This window comes from Equus caballus, chromosome 6 (assembly GCF_041296265.1).
Source record: "Equus caballus isolate H_3958 breed thoroughbred chromosome 6, TB-T2T, whole genome shotgun sequence".
Lineage (NCBI taxonomy): Eukaryota > Metazoa > Chordata > Mammalia > Perissodactyla > Equidae > Equus > Equus caballus.
Genome location: NC_091689.1, coordinates 65,392,294 through 65,418,450, shown reverse-complemented (window position 1 = coordinate 65,418,450; position 26,157 = coordinate 65,392,294). Strand labels below are relative to the sequence as shown.

The window sequence follows — 26,157 nt, the reverse complement described above, 5'->3', positions numbered from 1 at the left end:
TTATAATGAAGTGGGGGGTGGAATCTGGGATGCGGAGGAAGTATTCCTTGACGAAGTGACAATTTAAGCCAAGACTTGGAGGATGAGTAGGAGTAACCAAACCGCAAGGAGGCTAAGTGCATTGCATGTACCCCAGAGGAGTCTTAGTTGTGTGTCCAGCCAGTCATGACAACCCTTCGCTCTGGTGCTGGCTGGGGTCAGCTCTCCCATTCTCAGCTTTTGGCATTTTGAGCAGCTGATCCAGACAGGATGTTGTCAGTCTTTTTTTTTTTTTTTTTTAATTGAGATAAATTTGACATATAATGTTGTGTAAGTTTAAGTTGTACATGAGATTGATTTGATACATTTATATATTACCATATGATTACCACCATCACGTGAGCTAACACCTCTATCATGTCACATAAATATCATTTCTTTTTGGTGGTGGGAACCATTAAGATCTTGTTTCTTGGCAACTCTTAGAGTATTGCTGAATAAAATCACTATTTTGTGCATTAGATCTCCAGAACTTATCTACTGCTTGTAAGTTTGTACCCTTAAACATCTCCCCAGTTGCCCCACCCCCTAGTCACTGGTAACCACTATTCTACACTGTTACTAGGAGTTTGGCTTTTTTTAGATTCCATATATAAGTGAGATTATATGCTATTTGTCTTTCTCTTTCTGACTTATCTCACTTAGCATAAGGCCCTCAAGGTCCACCCGTGTTGTCACAAATGGCAGGATTTCCTTCTTTCTCATGGCTGAACAGTATTTGATTGTATATATATGCGCCACCTTTTCTGTATCCATTCATCCATTGACAGACACTTAGGTTGTTTCCATGTCTTGGCTATTGTGAAAAATGCCTCACTGAACATGGGAGTACAGGTATCTTTTTGAGATCCTGTTTTCATTCCTTTGGCTATATACCCAGAAGTGGGATTGCCGAATCACATGGTAGTTCTATTTTTATTGCCAGTCTTCTCTTCCTGGTTAAATTTTAACTGTACTATGGAACTGCACAGAGCACATCTTGCTTTTTTATTTACTTTTCTTTTTCAATTCCTCCCAAGACCCTAGAATTTAGCAACTGTTCCCTGGCAGGCGCGTCAGAACACCTGAGTGACCCACAAGCTGTGGTCCTCAAAATCACTCCTATTCCAGAGTCCTATACGTAATAAGTACATATAATATACATGACTGTTGCCCGCAGGGTGAACTCCTTCCCTTGAAAGGAGGTTAAAGAACAGCCACAATTACCTTTTTACTTTGAAATCTTTAAGGGCTGAAAGGCTTATTCTGTCTCACATGAGGTCCATGGCTCTTCCTGCCAATGGATTCTCTATTGCTCAGACTAGTTTGAATGTGCTCCGACCAGCCTGAACTCACAGTGGGCACACCGGGAAGAGCATGGATGCCTATATCTGGGAGTTCTGAGGAAGGGGGTAGAGGATTAGAAAATGAATGCAACTGGAAGAAGCTAGTGAGACATACTAAGTGTGCCTTTGCTCCCCAGTTCTCCATGGGCTGTTTTCAGCAATTGAACTAGACCTCAACTCCTTTTTTAAATAAACCAACTGTCTCATTTGGAGGAGACCATCCATGTATCAAAATTTCTTAAAACGACTAAAATATATGTTTTATTAGGGCTGAGCCTAGGGTTCTGGAAGACTAACTTCAGGGACAGGATTGAAGCCTGCTTCTCTCTGAAAAAAACCTCTCATCTTGTTCATGCCTGAAAGGTTTTCAGCAGAGAACGATCTTCCATTCCAAAAGTAGAACTATCAACTTTTCTTCCAGACCAGCTCTTCCTTCCTAATTCCTTCAATGATATATACCAGTCATTTTCTTTCTACTGAATAAAGACAGTGATATTTTTAACCTTTTGTATTCTGTGTATGTCTAGAGTCTACACGAACTTAGGTACAAAAACCTTATCGTCATTGAGATAGGTCTTAAAACAAATGTATTCTAGGAGAAGTTAACATTTGAGAAATTCATTCACTTGATCTCACATTAGACTTTTTTGTTTTTTTTTGAGGAATATTAGCCCTGAGGTAACATCTGCTGCCCATCCTCCTCTTTTTGCTGAGGAAGCCTGGCCCTGAGCTAACATCCGTGTCCATCTTCCTCCACTTTATATGTGGGACGCCCGCCACAGCATGGCTTGCCAAGCGGTGCCATGTCCGCACTTGGGATCCGAACCAGTGAACCCCAGGCCGCTGAAGTGGAACATTCACACTTAACCACTGTGCCACCCGGCGGACCCCTCACATTAGGCTTCTATTTAATAGGACTGAGCTCTTGACCACTGAGTGGTGCTGAAATCTGAGACAAAGGTGACAAATCCTCATTTTAAAGTAGCCAAAGGCTAACTCTATTCATCTTCAACTGTATGTGCAAACAAAAGCAGTGTGCTGAGGCTTGGGGTTAAGTACAACCATGATAGGCACAAGCTCATAGGGAACAGATTCTTTTGTATTTATTTATGTATTTATTTTCAGATGTACTTCATAATATACTTCAAATTTTGTGTAGATTACATCATAGGGAACAGATTCTAAACAGCTTTGTTAGTTTTATAGAAAGCCCAATATAGCCTTCCTATCAGTGTGTGATACTCAAGAAGTATATCCTGTGTTTTGAGATCAGTATATTTTTATTCTGGGTCCAATTCTACCTACTGATATTGACTTCAACATAGTGAATTTTCCGCAGGCTTTGGTTACTCCAAAACAGTGGGTTTTCTCTTATATTAAGCTTTTTATTAGGCAAATTTAGGTACATATTTTTCTTCCCATTGCTAGAATCTTCAAGCCATAGTATATAATAAACTATACTGAGTAAACATCCATAATTTAGATTAAATTACCTAAATTTAATTTACGGTTTCCCTATTTTAAGATTTAGTTCGAACTCAATCTGTTCACTCTAGAACTATTATAATGTGGCTTTAACCAGGGGAAGTAGTGGAGATGGTGAGAAATCGTACGATTCTGATTTATTTAGAAGGGAGAGTTGACAGGATTTGCCAATAAACTGGATGCAAGATATATGAGGAAGTGGAGTCAAAGATGCCACCAAGGTTTTTGGCCTGAGCAGCTGGAAGGATAGAGTTGTCACCTGAGATGGGGAAGAATATGGAGAGATCTGAGAGTAAGATGGGGAGTTCAGCTTGGACATCCTAACTTTGACATATCTCTTGGATAGTCTCTGTTGGATGAGTCTGGAGTTAATGAGACGTCGAGTGAAAGCTGTAAATTTGAAAGTCATCTGCGTACAGGTGGTATTTAAACTCACGAGATTGGTGAGATCATCAAGGAAGTGAGTACAGATACAGAACAGGAATAAGGACTGAGTCCTGTGGCTCTCAAGAAGCAGAAAGAAAGGAACAAAGGAGACTGAGAGGCAGCTAATGAGGTAACAAAAAAGTGTCCCCTCAAATTCCAATTCGAAATTATTCTTCATCCATATTTCACTAAAAAATGTACCCTTGTTTTATCCTGACAGTCAAAAAAGGTAGTAGGTACCAAAAATTAAGTTTAGATCTATGATCTTCCATTCATCATTGAGGCAATTTAGCAATATAAAATTTTGTAAGTCACCTTGATATTAAAGAATATCAATTTGAACAGAAAACATTTTATCTGTGATGTATATAATTTTTTTTTTAGAATTGTATTCCCTATATAAAATAAAAAATTGAGTGGGTAGATGATAAGTAATAGATGGCATATTCGTTTGTCAGGGCTGCTATAACACACTACCACAGGCTGGGGGCTTAACAGAAATGTATTCTCTCACAGTTCTGAAAATCAAGGCCAGAGGACTGAAATCAAGCTGGGTTGATTTCTGGAGGCCCTGAAGAAGAATTCATTCCACACCTCTCTCCTGGCTTCTGGCGGCCCCTCACCATCCACAGGATTCCTTGGCTTGTGTAATTCTCTGCCTCTGTCTTCACATGGCTTTCTCCTTGTGCCTCTCTGTGTTTCAAATCTCCTTCTCTCTTATAAGGACAACAGTTACTGGATTTAGGGCCCATCCTAAGTCCAAGATGATCTTATCCTGAGATCCTTAAATCTGCAAAGACTCTATTCGAAAATATGGTCACATTCACAGGTACACCAGATTAGCATGTGGGCATAACTTTGCAGAGACACCATTAAACCCACTACAGGTGATAAAAAGGTTTGCAGAGTCAGCAATGAGTTGCTAGCCAATTCCTAAGAAATATAGATAGAAGTTGTTGCTAAGTACTAGTATTGTGATAAGCAGAGAGAAAAAGCCCTAAAAATAAACTGTATGTAACAATAAATGTAAGTATTGTTTTCAAATTAAATTGGAGACCATATCAATTTTAATCACTCGTCTTTATTGATAAAATAGGCCCCTATGCAGTACATACTCTCAGACATAAATTTAAGGTTCTGCTTGAAAAAAAAAAAGTCTGGGATGGAATACTGTTGCTATATAACAAAGTAAACGTCTTTAAACACCAAGATCTTAAAATTATATCCAAGTAAGAAGACCAAGAATAAATTAACTCAACTTATTTGTTTACAAAAATAATTATTTATCAAGTAATGTCTTATAATAGAGCTGCCTCAATGAACTGCCTCCGACTAAATCTCAACTGTGTAGCTTATTTTCTTTAATTCTAACTTGGGATGGAAACTATATAAATCAATGTGCCATCAAATTAAGGGCTACTTTCCCAAAAATCAATAGAAAAGTTTAAAAATAAAAACTGTCATTTATTTATAAAATATCAATTAAGGCCTCTGAATGAGAAAAGAAATCTAATGTTAGGGCCATTAGCCCTTTTTCTATTCAATTAGCCCCATCAACCCCATTTACCCAAAACTTAAGGTAGAAAAATTCTGAAGTGAAAAGTAGTTTAGAATTTTACCAATATAAGAAATTATACATAAAAATTACCATGTGAATATTTCTTTAACAAATTATATACTCAAAAGTAGAATTTTCTATTGTGCTAATTTTAATATGTATTTAATATAAATGAGTATAACATATTTAATCATATTTGATGCTCTTCTTTTATCCTTTTATTCTATAATCACCACAAAATAAGAAAAATTTAGATTTCAATTGATGTTAAAGCACATTTCTATTTCTGGTGGCTTTTAAAAATTTACATACTGGATATATATTTTGTAAAAAAATCAAACAAATACTTGTAAATCCATAGATTTTTCCCCTCTTTTGACTGAAAGGTTATAAGAAGAATCATAGGTTTGAGGACCAGATGGAGCTTAAGAATAGATTCAGAAAAATTATTTTTTTGAAATTTTAATTTAATTTGAAATTTTAATTTTTCTGTATCTCTTTAGAGTAATTACTTTAAAAAAAGAGTTCTATGAGGCAGAGGAATTCCCAATTTACTTTGAAATTACCATACCTAGCTTGCTATATCAAACATTTCAACTCTGTTAGCTAAATAAATGAGCTATCTAATATCCTTAAAGATCAACCAGAGAAGAAAAAAATCTCATCTTCATTATTGATTTAGAACCAAAACTTATTCTTTCAAGAGTAGTTTAACCTACTAAATATGTCTCTTATAAGATCTTCTTTCTTAGAAAGTAGTATTCCTTCTCTTTCATTCCTGAAATGATATTTCATATACTTAAGTTATGGACAATTGTTAGCTGAGTATTAATTATGGTAAATTAGCCAAATTAAATTACCTCTTTTGTTTATGGTATACATAAAACATTCCTAGAGCCTTCAAACTGAATTTTCTTTGACAACAGTTTAAATTAATAAAGGCAGACAGGCAACCATTAAGGCCGAAGTCTCGCGGTACATAAGCTATTTGTTAGCTCTGACACAGGAGAGGGAGGATAAAATTCAGTATGACAATCTTCCGTTCACAAAACCATGGCAAAATGTGTATCTGAAAATTGGGATAGTTTTATGAATTCCCAGCTTTTACTGGGAATGTGTTTATCAAAGTATCATCCAGATACAAAGAGCACTGCTGAAAGCTCCCGCTATGTTCAGCCGTCACTGTGATCATCTGTCATTTGCTCACCAATTAACAAAGGCTTAATTTCTACTTTTCAATTAGATTTCGGAATAGAGTCTATGACCATTAACTATGCATTTTTTTCGCTGCTGTCTCTTAAAAATGTCATTGCCAGTGCACTGTACATATTATAGAAAAAACATAAAACAAAGGGTAGCTTGAGATTGATTTTTCTGTTAATCCATTCCCTTTAGTAGGCCAGTCCCAGGGCCCGTCTGGAGCCTTGTAAGCAGCTCACAGACTCAGAAGCTCTTCAGCTCTTCCGTAGGCTCAGGTCACTATTGGTCACTAAAGCTGACAAAGATGTGCTTTCTGACACATCATCTTTCCTAAGGTTCAAAAATGACTCTCGAGTTATTTGAAGGATCTCTCTCAAGCCTTTGTTTTCTTGCTGCAAGAAGGCAAACAAAAACAAAGATGCAGTCACCACGGTAGCTATAAGAGTACAAACATAAGTTAAGAAAAGCCAAACATATAAAGGTTTGACTAATAAAAAGCAAGTTCTATCATTGGCAGAAATGTACTAAATGACATGTAGTTGAAGCTGACAACTTGAACCCAGGGAACACTTTTTTAAAGAGCTAGGAATCGTGTTATTCAGCGTCTTCCACCACAGCAAAGCCTTCTCATTCATGCAGCTATAATTGTAGACGGAACCTCAGAAATTGCCTTATTTTAGAATCACAGTATGATGAAGAAAATAACATCCAGCCTTATATTTATATAAACTCAGAAAGCCTGTGAATAATACCCTGGGACTAGAACCTCTTAGTACTTGAGTACTTTTATTACTTTCCACAATGGCATGGAATGCAGGACAAGCCATCTGGTTTGCTTCCCTCACTAGAATTTGACAGCAGCAGGGCTGGCTGAGTAGACTGTGATATTTTTCAAGACAGAAAGTAAATGGTCAAATCTAGCAATGGTAAACAACTTTCCCTTTTCTTTCTAGATCAAGAAATTTGCAGACGTTTAAAAATAACTTTCATAATTTATTCTTTACCACTCTGTCTTGGGTCTTACTTTCTAACTTTCAGTGGTATAAAGCAGGGTCAGCAAACTATGGCCTGGCTTGAGGCCTGTTATTGTAAATTAAATTTTACTGGAACATAGTTAAGCCCAATCTTTCTTGTGTGTATGGCTCCTTTTGTGTTACAATGGCACAGTCGAGTATTTGCAACAGAGACTATCTGGTTTGCCAGCCTAAAAGATTTACTATCTGGCCCTATACTGACAAAGTTTGCTCTTAGAGAGAGAAATCATTTTTGGCCCTCTATATCCAATTTCTTCACCATGATTTCAAAATGAAGCTTTTAAAGTATAAAAGTTTATTCTACTGATTCGAATTATTCAAATGACTTATGCTTTACACTACCACAAAATCAAGGACAGATGACACAAAAGATTTTATATTCCCCAGAAAAATATAAGTGCCCAAAGAATATTATTTGTGGACTAAAAATTTTTCCCTTCATCGTGATCTCTAATAAAATGAAGACATTTTTTAAATTACTAAAATGAAGAAGTATATTCACCTAATAACAGAAGCAACAAAGAATCAAAAAATGGATTTTCTCAAATACTGGTATAAGTTACTACTGATCCTAGGCCCCTGCATTACTGTATAAATGGTCTTGCATTATACACCCATATAACCAGTAACCAGGTGAAAAAAAGAACATTACCAGTATCCCAGAAAAGTACATATATATTTAAAAATGGGATATATTTTCTGGTAGAAATCTTTGTATGGACAGTTTTCACCTACATTTGCAATTTAAAACTTACTTCAAGTTGAAATATTCGTTCCTGCTCCTTGCAACCGTGTTGCTCATCAATTTCAATGGCTTTCCTCATTACTGCTGCCATTTCAGTTATCTGGTCAACATGTGCTTGTAATTCCTGAAAAAAAGAAACGGGAGTTGCAAATCAGTGAAATACTTTATTATTTTTATTTTTGGATCCTCTCCTTTTTATAAAATCTGCATTGCCACTTAACATGAATGTAATATTCTTACATTGCCATTTAACATGAATGTAATACATCAAACAGACAATTACAAGAAAGTTGACTGACCATGAATGTGCTTTTGAAATCAGATTTCTGTTAGGACTAGAATTAAGGATAAGCAGCACCATACAACTAAACCCATTAGCAAAAAGAGTACTCATATTTCACATTGCTCTCACCACAAATGATCAGCAACTTTTTCTTTTTTGCACCTACATACACTATTGATCAAAGTAATGGCAAAGATAAAAATTGTTGACACATTCAATCTGTTTTCCCCTGAAGCCTTCATGATTTACAAATCTTTTCTGCTATTATCCATGCCTAAAAATTGATCTCAATCCAATTTAGAAACTTTTCTAGATTATAATCCTCCTTGAGAGCAGGAACTGTATCTCACTTATATTTGCTTATTATTTAGTGTTCAGCACTATTCAGTAAAATGAACAGAATTCTACTTTTGAGTATTAAAATATTAAATTGCTTTCTTTGCAAACTGTTCACAATATAACTTCAGTATAAAACAGACATCCACATTTGTTTCGTGCAGCAAGTAGCATAAATTTCTTCCAATCTCATTCTCTTATTCTTTTTTGCACACCTATGATATGCCAGGCACTGTGCTAGGCAATAGGACTATGAAGCCTGTTAAGACGTGTTCCCTGATTTCAAGGAGCTTACAGTCAAGTAAAAGAGACAGACAAAAGTTTAAAATCAACAGAAACTTGAGAATAATCATTTTTTCAATGAACAGCTTCTATAAACCATTGTTCACTGGCAATTGAAGGTTATTTTATTATAAGGCCAACACTTAAACATAAAAGTTAATAGCTCCCCAAATAAACATTGTCTCTTAAATAGTTGTATATACTGTATTTGCAAAAAGGATTTGAAAAGGACCCCCCCAAAACCAGTAAACTATAGAAGAAATATGGAGAACAAATAGGAATATCTTTAGCAAACCACACATTTACTATCTTCTTAACCAACAAAAATAATTACATTACTTTAACGGGGAAACCTATACAATGCTAATACGCAGAAAGAAGGCAAAATGAAGCACTAATCTACTCTGTTCAATATGGTGCTATTTAAATTTAAATTAATTAAAATCAAACACATCTAAAAAAATTAACAATTTAGTCCTCTAGTTACACTAGCGAGACTTCAAAGTGCTCAGTAGCCCCATGTGGCTGGTGACTTCCATATTGAACAGCAACAGATAAAGAACATTTCCCCCATTTCAGAAAGTTCTATTGGACAGCTCAGGATTAGATTACAGTATCAAGAATGGTAACAAGACAAACATCTGTCATATTCTGCCATAGTTAAAAAAAAAAAAAAAGCTTAAAATCCCTCCCACTGTAAAGGAAGCATGATGTTTAAAAGCAAGTTAAGTACAGATAACTGCAGCAGCAAACTGAATATGGGTAATGAATCAAGAATCTGAATACTAACAGCTTTCGCAGTTTATGATTTGGTGTCCTATGGCACTGACCTAGGTTAAAAGACTACACAGGAAGCTAACAATTCTTTACTCTTAAAATGGAAGAAAACAAAATACCACTCATCCTTTCAGGGTAGAGTCTGTTCTCATAAAATCATCACGAGAAAAAAACCCCAATACTTCAAACAGAACAGTATCTTTATAAGCCCAGTTCATGGATGGTTCACTTATTACAATAAAATCTTTAGGGAACTAGCACAGATCTTTTAATGGGCATGAGAGGCCAAGACCTGTGCTTTCAAAACTGTCTTAAAGGCAAGAAGAGTCAGCACCGTAATCCTTGAACTGTCTTGAAATGCCTTTCATGTCTAACTTTTGTTTAGGTTTATTTCAACTTTGCTCAATAAAGACCTGTCACAATTAAGTTAAAGAAAAAAAGAAAAAAGAAAGTTAAGACACAATGGAGAGTGTACTACTATACTTAATCACAACACCCAAAGGAAGGCATTTTTATTTTATTGTGGACTCAAACTAAAGGACTACAAACTATTAAAAATCTGAATTACAACAGTTCACTTAAAGTCTGATTCAACAAAATTTTTATGAAATCAGATGAAAATTACTGCCAAGAAAACACTTTTGATGTCCAGAAAGAGAATAACTGTTTAAAGCTTACTAAAATTTTGCAGCAACAGCTAACAAGAGCAACAAAATGAAAAGCTAGCCTGAACAACCTGGAAAGCCTGCATTTGTCTAACAGGCTGTGTATGACACAGTACACAGAAAATTAATGAGAGATTTAAAGTTTCCACGCTGAACATTTTTGCACAGCTATCAAAAGCACAGCATTTCTTAAAGAAATTTCATTTATTTGCTGATTTAATCCGGCAGGAAAATTCAATGTAAAAGAACTTTTTAAATGGAGCCCCCCACCACTTCCATCCACGCCCCAAAAGTTGACTGTATTATTTAGTGTACATTCTGATTTCCTTCCAAGTGCCTCCTCTCCAGTCCATGTTGAGGTGCTTCAAGGATGTGTCGAGATGCATCAAGGAAGAATCCTTCGGAGCTGTTACGATGTACCATGTCAATCTGTAGTACAGAGTCATTATAATGTTAATACGGATATTATCCGTAATTTAAAAACTGAATGAGTGTTAGTTCATGCGTGTTAGCCAACTGTTTGAAATGTTTGTTTTTTTAAGATTTCCAAAAAGGCAGCTGTTCAAAAATAATGTAAAAATGAATATTTGGGTGAAAATGAGTTCTTCTCAAACATTTTATTGATTTTTAAATGTGTGCTCAAAAACTTCAAGGTGAGGGCAAAATTCCATATTAGTCTCAAAAAGGTCTCTTACTCCAAAATGCTGTCACGTGTAACTCCATCTGTTACCCCAAAATGTGTTATAATGAAATTATTTTTGTGTTTAGGCATATCAGAGCACTGGTACCTAAACACGTCCTGGAATCTCATATTTCTGTGCCTTTATTATACAAGTTTCTCTGCTCACTTACTTCTGCTTAGTGCCCCCATCTCAGTAATTAATTCAAGGCTAGATTTAGATGGATTTCTTCCTTTCCTTGACACCTTCTCAAATTCTCCTCATGAGAACTAATCTTGCGTCCTCTAGTGTTCCAGTAATAATTCATATCTCTATTTTAGGATTCATCACATCCTTCCTTATGTTAGATAGTTATGTTTGTATCTGTATCTCCCATTACACTGTAAGCTCCTATGGTAGAACAACGGAACTTACTCATTCATTCATCTTTTTAATAATAACTAAGCTAGTGCAGGTGTTAATAAATGTTCATTTAATTGAGTCGAAGTGTCTCCTTTTTGGGAAAAATCAAAATCACAAACATTAATATGTATTAGTTAGAATTAATAACAAGTAACTGAACAGTCATTTTATGAAAGGCAAGGATCAGCACTTAGATGAATAATTCAATCTACATAATGAAAAAGGATGGTTTACAGCTATCATAAGAAATGCTTAACTTTGCTAATTAATAAAATAGCTCTGGTGAATTGTAAAATTTAATGCGTTTTAGAAAACATTTGCTTCTGTGGTAGATGCTACCAGATGGGACTAGCAACCTGCAGTATCTTATTCTCAACACTTTTTTGTCACACTATTCTTCTCTTTAGATCTTAAAAAATTTATTTCTTAGGTTATTAAACATAGGGCCATTTGGAACTTCTCAAGATTACATTTATTTGACCAATAATTTTAAGTCAATTCATCTTTGTACCTTAAAAAAAAATTTTAAGCTATACATTTAAATTTAAATGTTTTTATAATGATCAATCTCATTAACAATAGATACATTTTATATTCAAAAGATTACCACTTAAATATCCAAGACTTTCCTTTTGGTTAGGAAATGAATAGCATAATTAGATAACATTAAACTCATTTTAATTATTTTACTATTTGACACAGACATATCTATTACTAACTTCCTTAATATGTAAAGTTGTCACACAAAGATCTATTTACTAGGTATTTAATTTTAATAGAATTAATAATAATTTAAAAATACATACAGGTACCAACATGGAAGCAATATTTTAAAGAATCTAAAATGTGTTTCAATAATTGAGAAAGATAAAAATGTCTTACAACAATCAATAGTTCTTAAATAATACTAGTTATAACTAATAATAGTTAGCTCACCATTATCCAATACAGATAATGACCTAGTAATCACAATCTACTCTAATATTTTTATTTCACACCAGCAGTTAAAATTCAGTTTAAAATAAAATGTAAATGGGAAAAGATTATTTTACTTGTCTTTATAGCAAACACAGAGACATAAACAAAGGGGAGAGACACAGGGATGACAACAAGTAAGATGAACAGAAGGAAAAACACTGATTTCTAACCACTCAGCCCTGTCTCTAAAAATGATGTTAACTGATACACGACTTGGGGGGAGGGAGACAAAATTTCAATATATTGGTTCTTTTCCTCTCCTTCAGGCCATGGTTTTTCATTGTAATCAGGATTACTTATAGTCTGGATGAAAATAGTCTTAAGAAAAATAAACAGTCTTCAGAAAAGAAAGTCTTAAGAAAGACAAATCTACCATTAGTTGCTTTCAGATTTTTAAAAAAGTTTTCAGCATTTCAATTTTTGTTTTTGTTACAGATGTCAATACACAAATCTATTAGAGGAAGTATTTCTTAAAAGCAGATAACCTTATAAAAATAATTTTGAATTGAATAGACTTACCTTTATTTTCCAAATAAAGTTTATTTTTGAATATGTATTAAAGCTACTAGGGAACAATGGGAGTTAGAAGAATAAATCAAACAAAACGATATGTAACAAGAAATGAAAAAAATAAGAAAAAGCAGAAAATGTCAAAAAGATGAAGTATTCAGTGTCATGTTAGATACCTGTGATTTTAAAAAATAACCTGAACACAAGTTAACCAACTGTCCTTTTCCATTTCAAATTATATTTATGGAATGGATTACCTTGGAGTGCTGCTCTTTTAACTTCAGGATTATACCCGGATCATCTTTTTTGCTAGCCATTAGCAATCTAAACATTTGCTCGCGATACTTGCTCATTATAAGTTCCAAGGCAGACTGATGTTCTTCCAGGGATGTACGTAATTCTATCAGGAATAACAGTGTATTTTATTCAAATTTGAGTTAAAGATATATAAAATATTCTCTTCTACATTACATTTATCAAAAAAAGCAACTTACAAAGAGGGTATTTTAAAAAGAAAACATGATGTATAAAAACCTAACCATATAGAAGCAAAAGATACCAAATGGAGTCCTTCGTTAGTTTTTTAAATGACCATTTTAAACTCATTTTTTGAGAATAATTTCAACATTTACTGAACAACAATAAGCATCAGATGATGCTTTATATTAGGAAAACCAAAAGACAATGAAACTCAGAGTCTAGTGAAGAAAACAAATACATGAATAACTTAATACAACATGGTAAGTGCAGAGTGGAACTCGACTCAAATATATATGAGAAGTGTGTGGGGAGAAATTAATGAAGGCTTCACAGAAGCACAGTATTGAGATGAACTTGTGTTCCTCGAGTTGAGGCATTCTAAGCAGGGAGGCATGAAAGTGGATGGTGGTTGGATAAGAAAATAAGCATACAGTGAAGGTTCTCAAGCCAAAGAATAACATGATCAGATACACTGTTGAAAACTCAGTCTAATGCCTGTGTTGAAGATGGATTGGAGGGGGAAAAGAGACTGGAACTAGGGAGACCAATTAGGACATTTCAGGCAAGAAACTATGAACACCTAAGCTGGGGGCCAAAACAGTGGGACTGCAGAGAAACTGAGTTATTTAATAGGTAACAACAATGGCGCAAACTACATATTGAAGGTGACAATCTAAGATGACTCCAAGTAAGGTAGACATTCATATATAGGACAGGACAAAGAGCAATAAATATGATATAGGCTTATGGACTAGAAATAAGACTAATGTCAAAATGCAAATTTAGTTGGCCATTTTCCCATTTTTGAAAATATTAATTGGTCCCAAGTTGATAGTACAACTGCAGATTAAGGTTCTCTTCTGATTTGCTATACATAGTGATAATATATCTTGCCTTTATTTTCTTGTTGCAATTCTCTGATTTGTCTGTTTTCTTGCTGGATTCCCATGACTAATGTGGACCGTGGCCGATGTCTTGCAACTTCATTAAGTTCTTGAATTTCTTCCTGATACTAATAGAAAGATTAAAAAAGAACATGTGGGGAGAAAATATTTGAAAATATATATCTGAGATATATATATCTGATAAGGGTCTAGTATCCAGAATATATAAAGAACTCTTGGAACTCAACAATAATAGGAAAAAAAAAATTAAAAAATGGGCAAACAAGATAACTAAGTTCTGGGGCTCCAATGTATAGTGTGGTGACCAGAGTTAATGATACTGTATAATATGCTTGAAAGTTGCCAAGACAGTAAATCTTATATATTTTCCTTACACACACACACACAAAGGTAAATTATGTGAGTTAATGGAGGTGTTAACTGATTTTATTGTGGTAATTATTTCACAATATATGTGTATCAAATTATCACATTGTACACCTTAAACTTATACAATGTTATATGTCAATTATATCTCAGTAAAGCTGTAGAAAAAAATGGGCAAAGGATTTGAAGAGATATTTCTCTAAAGAAGATATACAAATGGCCAATAAGCACATGAAAAGATGCTTAACGTCATGAGTCATCAGGGAAATACAATTCAATACGACAATGAGACACCAGTTCACAACCACTAGGATGACCTTAATCAAAAGGACAATAACAAGTGTTGGAGAGGATGTGGAGAAATTGTAACCATCATGTACTGTTGATGGGTGTAGCTGCCTCAGAAAACAGTCTGGCAGATCATCAAAAAGTTAAACACAGTTATTATATGACCCATCCATTCCACTCTCAGGTACATACCCAAGATAAGTGAAAACACATGTCCACACAGAAATCTGTACACAAGTATTCACAGCCGTATTATCTATAATAGCCAAAAAATAGAAACATTCCAAATGTCCAACACCTGATGATTGGAGAGGCACAATGTGCTGCATCATTACACTGGAATATCATTCAGCAATAAAAAGGAATTAAGTACTGATACATGCTACAACATGAACAAACCTGGAAACATTACATTAAGAAGTCAGTCACAAAAAGCCATGTATTGCATGATTCTATTCATACGAAGTGTCCAAAACAGGAAAATCCATAGAGATAGAAAGATTAGTGGTTGGCAGGAAGTGGGGGAAGGGAGAGCTAGGGAGAGGCTGCTAATGGATACAGGCTTTGGGGTAATGAGTATGTTCTGGAATTAGATAGTGATTATGGTTGCACAACCTGTGAATAAACTAAAATCCAATGAACTGTACCCTTCAAAAGGGTAAACTTTACAGTATGTGAATCATATCTCTAATAATAACAACAATAATAATAAAAGAACATGTGCAAAAGAAATGTAAAATTGATTTTTTTCAGTAAATGAGAACCTACCTTTAAAATTGCTCTCCTTTATTTTCACGGCATTTTGATGAGCCACTTAGTAACGTATTCATTATAACATTCTGGTTAACTCTGGTTGTCAAACCTCTTTTTTTGGTGTGTGAGGAACATTGGCCCTGAGCTAACATCTGTTGCCAATCTTCCTCTTTTTGCTTGAGGAAGACTGTTGCTGAGCTAACATCTGTGCCAATCTTCCTCTAGTTTATGTGGGACGCCCCTACATCACGGCTTGACGAGCAGTGCTGGGTCTGCACCTGGGATCCGAACCTGCGGACCCCAGGCCGCAGAAGCAGAGCACATGAATGTAACCACTACGCCACCAGCCAGCCCCTCAAACTCCTTTTTTCACAACTTCCGAGCAGATATATGTTTACTGGAATGCATGAGTCAAGCTAGACAGGTAGGGAGGTGTGTCATCTATTTAGGGCAACAGAGTTGCAAAACAAAATAAGTAAACTTGCTCCGTTATTTCCAGCAGCTTTGTTAAAAGTAGTATCCCAGGGTTGCTGCCTTTAACAAAATGGATGAGTTTCACAACAGTAGGCTATGAAAATACATTCTTGTCCACTGATTTCCATCATATTAGAGATTTTATAATTCTCTCAGAGTTGAAAATTTTTATCAGAAGAGGGCTTAAAATGGTAGCTAAACTCAATGGCCCAGTGGATTGTTCTTATACAATAATAAGGATAACAAGAAGTGAAGCCCTTTTCATTTCTTCTTTAATTGGCATTGTTAAATGAAAAATAACGTATCAAGTACAAATGCAGTAACTGCACAAGGTATAAACCAGATATTACCTTGCATCATTTCCAAAAACTATTTTGTTGTTAAATGACATCACTTAAGTACTTGTATAGAGAAAAATATAAACATTTCCACATTATAAAAATAAGAGACACAGCACAATATATGTCAATACTAGTAAAAGATATTATCTGGTCGTTGTCAAATGTATCTACACCTAATAAATTAATATACTTTCTAAACTCAAATGTGCTTTGCTGTCAGAAAAACAAGTGATCAAGTCTACAGGTTTTAGAAAATATATACATATAGATGTCACATGAACATGACAAAACTATATTCTAATTTAAAGAAAAACTGAACTTTCTAACTTCAAGTAAAGCTACTTTTAAATTTTAGAGAACCTTAAAAAAACTAATTAAGCAGAAGTTTATGATTCAAGCAATACACAAATGTCAATGACTGCTTTTTTAAAAAATGGAATCAGCAAGAAAGAAAAAAACCAGACCTGCTTCATGGCTTCTACTCGCTTGTTGAGAGCCGTGGTTTGCTCAATCAGAGATTCCGCAGCATCGTCGTGATCTCGCAATCTTTCCACGAGAGCTTTAGCATCAGCAAGCGCCTTCTCAATTGTGCAACTCATTTCTAAAGGAATACCCAGAATTAAAATAAAAGTCAAGACCGGAAACAAAGCCAGCATATCACCCTATTTTAGTTTCATGTTAACACAGATACACTTCTTAGGCTGCATTTGTTACAGGATTGTTCACTGTCTGGGGAGAAAAACCATCTAAGAACACCTGTGATTTTGCTTCTGTTAGGATGGCACAAGCTTGACAGTGAAATTATAATATTCAAGAAAACCGGAACACATATAAACGATTTGTGGACATAATCAGAATGTAAACACCTTGAATGTATGGTGGCAAAAAAAAGTACACATCCAATGAGTAATTTTATATTGTATAGAAATTGCGCCCTTCATGAGGGCATTCTCTATCCGTCATTTGTGAAAAAGGCCACTTTACTAGTCTGTATCCTATGGTCAATGATTGTCGGTCTCTGACTATAAGATCCTTTCTAGCCTCTGCTTGGTCAGGTGACCTCAGACACTGTTCACAAACACATCCTATTGATCCTTAGTAAATGGCACAAGTTCTGACTTAGAACAACACTGACCATTATGGGAAACTTTTGATATGTTAAAATCAATAAATAATATTTTTAAGAGGAGCTCAAAAAATTAGAAGACAATACATGAAACAGTCAATGGTTAACTTCTTCAACTGGTATGCTGAGATCTCAAAACAAAATTTTAATTTTAAAATAATCTCTCTCAAAACCTTTAACCTTCTGAAACTTACCGTCCTTGATTTTTTCTTTCTACTAAGTTTTACCTTACCTTTTATATGAGCCACCCTTTCTTCAGGGTTTTCTCAAAAAAATAAAATCACACTGTAAAATTACAAGGCCAGAAGCCAGGTCTATAGAAGTTAAATTAAAGCTCTGGAATAGATCCAAGTTAAGGGCTGTAATTAAGGGCTATAATTTTCATCAGCTTTAGGAAGGCAGAAATCTGCTACAGAATGCAGGACTTTGTTAGATACTACGACACTGGACTACAGATCTGCTCCAGCCAGTTCAATTAATTATCGGCCTCTCAGATACAGAAAAATGCAGCAAAGTAGAAAAGAGAAGATTTAAATAACCCAACTGTGTAAAAGTAATAATAAAAAAAAGAAAATATAACACATCAGGCAGTTTCAGTAGGCTTTCATTTAAGGTTATATTGAACAAAGATTCAAAATTGTAAACTAATTAAGATGAAAAAATAGACGTCAGAAAACATTCAAACAGTATTCTTAGTTATACCCAACAGACGAAGCAAAGGGTATATTGCCCTGTTATTAAAAATAGATTCAAATGTGAATACAAGGATTTAATTAAAATAAATTAAAATGTAAAACTGTCAATTTAGAAAATATGCAACATGCGACTAGATATTTCCAGAGAGATTTAAGAATTAAACAGTTTGGAAATTAAGACAATTTCTGGCTCTGTAGATAAAACCATCAAAGGATTTGTCTTCTAAGATTTAAGAGGTTTAGATAATGGTACCTGAAAATATGATAAGCAAAAGGGCCATTAAAGGAACCAACGTCCCATATTGGCTAAAACACAAAAGGACAACTATCCAAAACCTGTCCAAGATGCTGCACCAAGGGAGACTATAATTATTAAACTTGTGTAACTATTCTATAATAGTCCTAATTTTTTCTTTTTATTTCTTTTTTTTTGGTGAGGAAGATTGGCCCTGAGCTAACATCTATTCCCCTCAGCCCCCTCAGTACAAAGCTGTATATCCTAGTTATAGGTTCTTCTAGTTCCTTTATGTGGGATGTGGCCTCAGCAGGGCTTGATGAGCGGTGACAGGTCTGCACCCAGGATCCAAACTAATGAATCCCGGGCTGCCAAAGTGGAGTGTGAACTTAACCACTTGGCCATGGGGCCAGCTCCAGTCCTAACTATTGAAGAAATAGTTATAACTATTGAATTTGTAGTTAAAAATCTTTTGCAAAAAATCTCAACTCAACAGTAAATTCTACCAAACATAAGAAATACCATCAATCTTACGCAGCCCCTTTGAGAAAATACTTCCAAACTCATAAAATGATGTCAGCAACACTCTGATACCAACGCCACACAAACACACTCCAAAAAAAAGAGGGGCCGGCCCAGTGGCGCAGTGGTCAAGTTCGCACGTTCTGCTTCTTGGCAGCCAGGGGTTTGCAGGTTCGGATCTCGGGTGTGGACATGGCACCACTTGGCAAAAACCATGCTGTGGTAGGCATCCCACGCATAAAGTAGAGGAAGATGGGCATGGATGTTAGCTCAGGGCCAGTCTTCCTCAGCAAAAAGAGGAGGATTGGCAGTAGTTAGCTCAGGGCTAATCTTCCTCAAAAAAAAAAAAAGGGAAAACCACAGACCAATATCCCTCATGAATATAAATGCAAAAATCTTCAAGAAGATACTAGCAACTCAAATTCAGCAATGTATAAAAAGAATAATATACCATGACCAAGTAGAGTTTATCCCAGAATTCAAGTCTGTCTCAATACTCAGATCAATGTAATCCACCATAAAAAAAAACACACACACTTGATCATTCCAATCAGTGCATCTGAAAAAACACAACATCCTTTAATATTAAAAATTCTCTGCAGGGGCTGGCCCCGTGGCCGAGTGGTTAAGTTCGTGCTCTCCACTGCAGGCAGCCTAGTGTTTCATTGGTTCGAATCCTGGACGTGGACATGGCACTGCTCATCAAACAACACTGAGGCAGCGTCCCACATGCCACAACTAGAAGGACCCACAACAAAGAATACACAACTACGTACCAGGGGACTTTGGGGAGAAAAAGGAAAAAAATAAAATCTTTAAAAAAAATTCTCTGCAAACTAGAAATAGAAGAGGATTTCCTCAAATTGAGAAAGGACAGTTCCAAAAAAATATAGCAAATACCATACTTAAGAGTGAAAGACTAAATGTTTTCCCTCTAAAATCAAGAACAAGACAAGAATGTCCCCAATCGCCCCTCCCATTCAACATCATACTGCTGCAATAAGGCAAGGAAAGGAAATAAAAGACATATAGATTGGAAAAGCAGAAATAAAACTGCCCTTATTCACAGCTAACATGTTGTCTATGTAGAAAATCCCAAAGAATTCAAAAAAAGAACTCCTATTACTAATAACTTTAGCAATGTCACAGGATACAAGATTAATACACAAAAAAATCAATAGTTTTTCTATATATTAACAATGAGCAATTAGAAACCAAAATGTTAAAAAAAAACATTTACAATAGTTCAAAAAAATGAAGTTTTTAGGCATAAACCTAACAAAATATATGTGGGATATGTACACTGATAACTGCAAAATGCTAAGGAAAGAAATCAAAGAGGGCCTAAATAAACAGAGAGACATACTGTGCTCACAGACCGGAAGACTCAACATAGTAGGGATGTCAGTTGTCTACAACTGATCTACAGATTCAGTGCAATTTCCAATCAAAATCACGGCAAGATTTTTTTGGTAGAAACTGATAAGCTAATTCTAAAACTTCTACAAAAATGCAAAGAAACTAGAATAGCCAAAAGAAATTTGAAAACAAAGTTGGAGAAATCACACTACCAAATTTTAAGACTTACTATAGAGTTACAGCAATCAAGAAAGCATGGTTCTGGCGGAGAACATACAGAAGAGAATAGAGTGCAGAAATAAGCCCACAGAAACATGGCCAATTGATTTATGAAAAAGGTGCAAAGGAATGTCAAAGGAGAAAGGATAGTCTTTTCAACTGTTGCAAGACTGGACATCTATATACCAAAAATTTAACCCCGAAATAATTCTTAGACTTTATATAAAAATTAACTCAAAATGGACCATAGATCTAAATGTAAAATGAAAAGCAGGGAAAATCTTTCTGACCTGAGATTAGGCAAAGATTTTTTAGACATGATACCAAAAGCTTGCTTCATAAAAGAAAAATTTAATAAAGTAGATTTCACCAACCTTTGCTCTGGAAACACACCATTAACATAGTCTGAAAAGACAAACTACAGACTGGGAGAAAATATTTGCAAATCACATATCTGACAAAAGACTTGTATCTAGAATACATAAAAAACTCTCAAAACTAACAGTAAATGATCCACTTTTTAAAATGAGCAAAAGACTTTAATACTTAAGCAAAAAGATATATGGATGACAAATAAGCAAATGAAAATATGCTCAACATCATTAGCCATTAAAGAAATGCAATTAAAAACCATAAGATCCACTACACCCCTACTAAAACGGCTAGAATAAAAAGTACTGACATACCAAGTGCTGACAAGGATGCAGAGCAACTGGAACTCTCATACAGTTCTAGTGAGAATGCCAAATGATATGGCTCTTTTGGAAAACGGTTTGGCAGTTTCTTACAAAGGTAAACAAACAGCTACCATATGACCCAGCAATACCACTCCTGGGTATTTACTGTACAGAAATGAGTAGATAAACAAACTGTAGTACATACAGTCCATACCAGGGAACACTACTCAGCAATGATATACTGATACAGGCAACAACATAGATGAATCTCACCAGTATTATGCTGAGTAAAAGAAGATATCTCAAAAGGTTACATACTGTTTCCATTTACCTGGCACTGCCCAAAGGACAAATCTATAGTGATGGGTAAGAGATCAGTAATTGTCAGGAGTCAGGGGTGAGAAGAGGGCGTGGCAGAAGGGAGTATTCTGGATGACAGACAGTTGTGCATCCTGATTGCGATGGTGGTTACATGACTCCGCATACCTACTAAAATGAACAGAACTGTACTCCAAAAAAGGAAAATTTTATGTTAATTTTAAAACTTAAAAAAAAAAAATCACTCCCTGTTCCCAAGGTTTTGCCTTTGTCTTTAACTCCTCTGGTGTTTATTTGCAGGTATGGTATAAGGAAGGTAACTACTTGCATTTTCTTTTTCATATGGGAACAACTAGTTGCCCCCGTCCCATTTATCGGATAGTACACTCTTCCCCCACTGAATTTTTTTTATTGAAATATATTTGACATATAACATTATGTAAGTTGTGTAGGACATGTTGATTTGATACATTTATATATGTAATATGATTACCATTGCAGTGATAATTAGCACCTCTATCATGTCACATAACTATTTCTTTTTTGTGACTGGAATACCTCCACTGAATTTTAATGCCACATCTGTTGTATTTTGTTTCAATAAATCTGTGGATATGTTTCTGAGCTCTCTATTCTCTGGGTCTGTTTATCTATCTCTCTCTACATCAACAACACACTGCCTCAACCGTTAGAGTTGTAAGATATGGCAAGATACCTTTTTCTTCTTCAAAATTGTTTCACCTACTCTTCGCCTTCTCTCCAACCTAATCCAAACCAAATGGACCTCCAGAGCTCTCTAGAGTGAAATCAAACTGCTAGGTAACCATTTTAATTAATTCAAACTGTTGGTATCTTTTTGAACCTGAGGAATACTATCTTATATTGTCTTTTGGTCAACAGGACAAGTGTTATTCCCATTTTATCAATGAGGAAATAGACTTAGGAATTCCAAATATAAGAAGCTGAATGACAGCACCAAACAGCAAGGAAGGAGCCAAGCTAATACCAGAAATGGAATTTCTGATCCCCAGTCTAGCACTCTCTCAGGAGCCACGGTGAATCCCCACGGCCCTGTTTGCTTTCACCTATGTAAAAACCATCTCAGCTTCCCTGGGTGGAAAAACAAAGCAAATTCCCTGACCCTACTTCACCAATGGGACTGCCAGGATACTGTAAAAATTGCCTTTCAAGCCAGCAATAGAAAATAAACGGGAGTGTAAATGAAGAATAGATGAAAAAAATAACAAAACTCCAAGTATTTTTCCTTATAACTAATAAAAGCCTGGCATCCACTTTAATTAGGTATCAGAGTTAATTACAAGACCAATAAATGTTTACTCATACGTTTTTCTGAAATTACAATTAACATCCACTTTAAAAAACATTCTTTAGATTGCATAATGAAATACTACTATCAAAGTGAACTATATTTAAAATTTGTTTTGTAACTATAACAATATACCTAATTCAGAGAAAGGAATTATAAACATCAGGTAATTCAAAGCATAATTTTAGCGGCACTTCAGAAAAAATGACACAAAGTTTCTAAGAATTTGCATGTTCATTTCCTGTATATGAAACCACAGAAAAGTTTAAAGTATTTTATAATATGCATTTACTATGCCACCTTTTTTGAAAACCATTGTGCTTTGCTCCCTTTTTTGGCTGGTAAGTGGAGTGGGAGGAAGATTGTTTTCCAAACTCTCTAACAAGTTTTAAAATTTAAAAACAGACTGGTTAAAAAAAAAGGAGTATTCCCAATTTATTTGCCTATTTTTATAGTGCTTGTCTTAACTAGTCAGAGTGCACTTATGTTATTTTCTCTAGGTAGGCCCAATTTCCAGGTGAAATTTTTCTAAAGCAGTTTCTCCTGCATTAGCCACATTCTCGCCTACTTTCCCACCCAAAGACATTTGCAACCAGACTCCTGGCAGAGGGTTCAGAACATTCTGCTACTGAAAAAGAGAAACTACCACCCACCCAAGACAGCAACTGCCAGCTGTTTAGTTTTAGATTTTGGTTAAGAAAAATTTAAAGAAATTCAAGTCACTCTTCCTTCTCCTTTATCTATAAATCGACTATCCTATAGCTGGACCTACACAGAAATATTGTGACTACTGATTTACCATAGAAGTATCTATAAATAACAATCTAGTTTAGTTAAAAAATTTTATTGGATTGTTCAGGCAGGTGCCTCTCACGTAAATTAGTAGGTAATATTGAGAGACACATATGGAAATAGCAAAATAAGGCACAGCTATGGCTTTCTTAGAAACTTATACTCTAAAGAGATCGAGAAAGAATGCATGTAATTTACATACAAAAATAAGGACCTTATACAGACATATCACTATGTTTGAAAGCACAGAAAATTCTCACTATCCTTGAAAACGATGGAATGAATACATATTTGGAGTTTTATGAAGTAGCTTTAGGAAGAAGATGAATTTTTAAAGTTGGAAGGAACAGAATTTGAAAATAAGGACACAGAAGAATTTTTTTTTAATACACATTACCTTGGAATTGTGGCTAAATATAAGCTGCTTATACATATATGTTCAAATAGGTATGATGATTCAAGAAGAACTTAACCTAATCTAAACCAGTTATTTCTAACCTGTGGGACAAGGAATCATCACAAGAGCTGCATGGATGTACACACAGCAAACATGGTCTGTCATCTAAAATATTTCTCCCACATATATATCCCATTATTTTTTGAATATAAACAGATACGGGTATAATAAAACACAAAATCATTTAAAAGCATAGTTTTTTGCCATTATTCATCATCTCAATCAGCAAATACTAAAAGCACAATTACTTGTGTGGTAGGGGTACAGGGTTCCTCATATTCAAAACAGGTCAGGGGCCTTTTAGCTCATATACAAGGTTCCTTCGGGCTCTAAAATTCTAAAATTTCAAGGTAACTAAGGACTCCTACGGTGGATCTTTAGAATGATTACATTATAAATATGTGTACATATGTATACATAAACAATGCCTGCTATATGCCAAGCATTGGACCAGCTTTTGTTACAAAGATGAGGAAGACATGATTCCAGACTCAAGCTCAAATAGGCACAAGGGACAGACACGTGAACAAATAATATAACCTAATAAATACTGCGGAAAAACTGTTTCAAGTGCTTTGGGAGCACAGTGGTATTATCAATGTCACCTGAGGGAGTCTGAGAAGACGATGATCTATGAATTGGGTCTTGATAGGTAGGAAAAAAAAAAAGAGTACGCATTCTAGGCAGATGGTACAGCACATACAAAGGCACAGAGTTGTGAAAATGCATGACACGTTTGGGCAAACAGCCAATATTCTGGTACGGTTGGATATTAAGGTATTTGGAGGAAAAGCAAGATGAAACTAAAAAGGTAGAATGGACTGGGGCAGACGATAAAAGGCCTGTATGACATGCTTAACAATTAGGACTGGATTCTGTCAGCAATACGGTTATCGAAAAAGTTTACGGCAAGGAGTGATATAAAGGGATTTGTATTTCAAAATGTTAACTCTATGGAAGGATGATGGTGGGAAAACTAGTTGGGGAGAACAAGTGCAGAAATTCCGGTGAAAGAAGAAATAACAGTGCAGCGCGAGTGGAAAAGCAGAATCAAGGGCGGAGGTTTCCAGTTTAGACAGCTGGAGGGATACTGGTACCATCATCAGAGATGGGGTACAGCAGGCAGGAAGAAAACCAGGAAAAGAGTAGTATTCCTTGGAGGGCAGTTGCAAGAAAGAGGGAATGGTTATCCCTGTCATATGCTGCAAAGAAGTAAACTGAAAACCGAAAGGGGTCCCTCTTCCCTCCCCTCAAGGGTGAGCTCCCAGGTGGGTGAGGCAGAAAGAAAACAGACATAGAGGGTGTGTCCACAGGGTGAGGGCCAAGGCTTCTCATTAAACTTTGCGCATCTCGGTCCCGGAAAGAGGAGCTCAGCGCCGGGGCAGGGGAGAGGAAGTACCGCTCCCAGGAGCGGGGAAGCGGCCAGGGCCGGCGGCCGGGAGTTCAAGAGGTGCAGGGCACCCGAGCGGCCCAGAGCAAGGAAGCTGCCCACCCGCCACGCCCGCTCCTGTCCCTGGATGTATTCCACTTACTCTGGTCTCAATCCCTCGCAGCCGTCAGCTGTGGCGATGAGGACTCAAAGCCTCTGCCAACGAGGACCTATGCACCCAAGGGAAGAGCCTCCTCTCGCCTCTTCAGCTTCTTTCAGCGAGCAGGCGCACAAACCGGCAGAGGTAGCGGAGAGGCAGCTCTGGGGTCGGCGGAGCGCAGCCCCATCACTGGCCCGCCGTAAACCTCCGCTGACAGCCTCCGACCAGCCCTCTCAGGGCGCTCCAACCTCGCGAGATTTCCTTCCTGCGTTACCGTGGGGGGCAGAGCCGAGAGATCTACTTGCGCCTTCCCGCAGACATGCGCGAGAGGTGGGGGCGGGGTCCCTTCCTCGCCCCTCCCCGTTAATCTACGCTCCGGCTTTTGCTTGGCCTCTCGCAAAGTCTCGCGAGTTTCTCTAAGGGAAACTGGCCCAGGGTGGAGAAACCGAGAAGGGGAGACCGGGTGGGGGGGTCTGGCGTGTCCCTGGCCGTGGCTGGTTTAGCTGGTGCTATGGTTGGTACTTCGCTGTTGGGAAGGCTCTTAGGTTGCCCGGATCAATCTTCCCAAT

General features: G+C 36.1%; 2 protein-coding genes across 4 annotated transcripts in view; one reads left to right on the top strand and one right to left on the bottom strand.

Annotated features, from left to right (window-relative positions):
• Window positions 1–4,336: 4,336 nt before the first annotated feature.
• Window positions 4,337–26,109, bottom strand: FGFR1OP2 (FGFR1 oncogene partner 2). Of its 2 annotated transcripts, XM_023643278.2 has the most exons (7): window positions 25,592–26,109; window positions 16,797–16,933; window positions 14,100–14,217; window positions 12,983–13,125; window positions 10,471–10,584; window positions 7,823–7,936; window positions 4,337–6,425 (listed from the first exon to the last, which is right to left on the bottom strand). In XM_023643278.2, the coding sequence occupies exons 2-7, from the start codon at window positions 16,929–16,931 to the stop codon at window positions 6,288–6,290; spliced, it is 762 nt and encodes a 253-aa protein (XP_023499046.1). In that variant the 5' UTR covers window positions 16,932–16,933; window positions 25,592–26,109; the 3' UTR covers window positions 4,337–6,287. The 2 variants fall into 2 exon arrangements, with proteins under 2 accessions (XP_023499046.1, XP_001502808.1); XM_001502758.5 differs by lacking the exon at window positions 10,471–10,584.
• The window catches only part of INTS13 (integrator complex subunit 13), a 29,932-nt gene continuing 29,769 nt past the window's right edge, over window positions 25,995–26,157 (top strand). Inside the window, exon 1 of one of the 2 annotated variants that reach the window (XM_070271094.1) lies at window positions 25,995–26,102. The gene's annotated coding sequence lies outside the window, so the exon portion shown is untranslated. The remainder of the gene's footprint in view (window positions 26,103–26,157) is intronic. The other variant, XM_023643277.2, reaches the window with a different exon arrangement.

Excerpts from the sequence above, each read along its gene's own strand:
- FGFR1OP2 (XM_023643278.2), bottom strand. The coding sequence starts at position 16,931 with ATGAGTTGCACAATTGAGAAGGCGCTTGCTGATGCTAAAGCTCTCGTG. Across the intron at positions 14,218-16,796 it reads GAGTAGAAGCCATGAAGCAG|TATCAGGAAGAAATTCAAGA; the intron begins GTCTGGTTTTTT and ends TCTTTCTATTAG. Across the intron at positions 10,585-12,982 it reads TAAAAGAGCAGCACTCCAAG|ATTGACATGGTACATCGTAA; the intron begins GTAATCCATTCC and ends TCTGTACTACAG.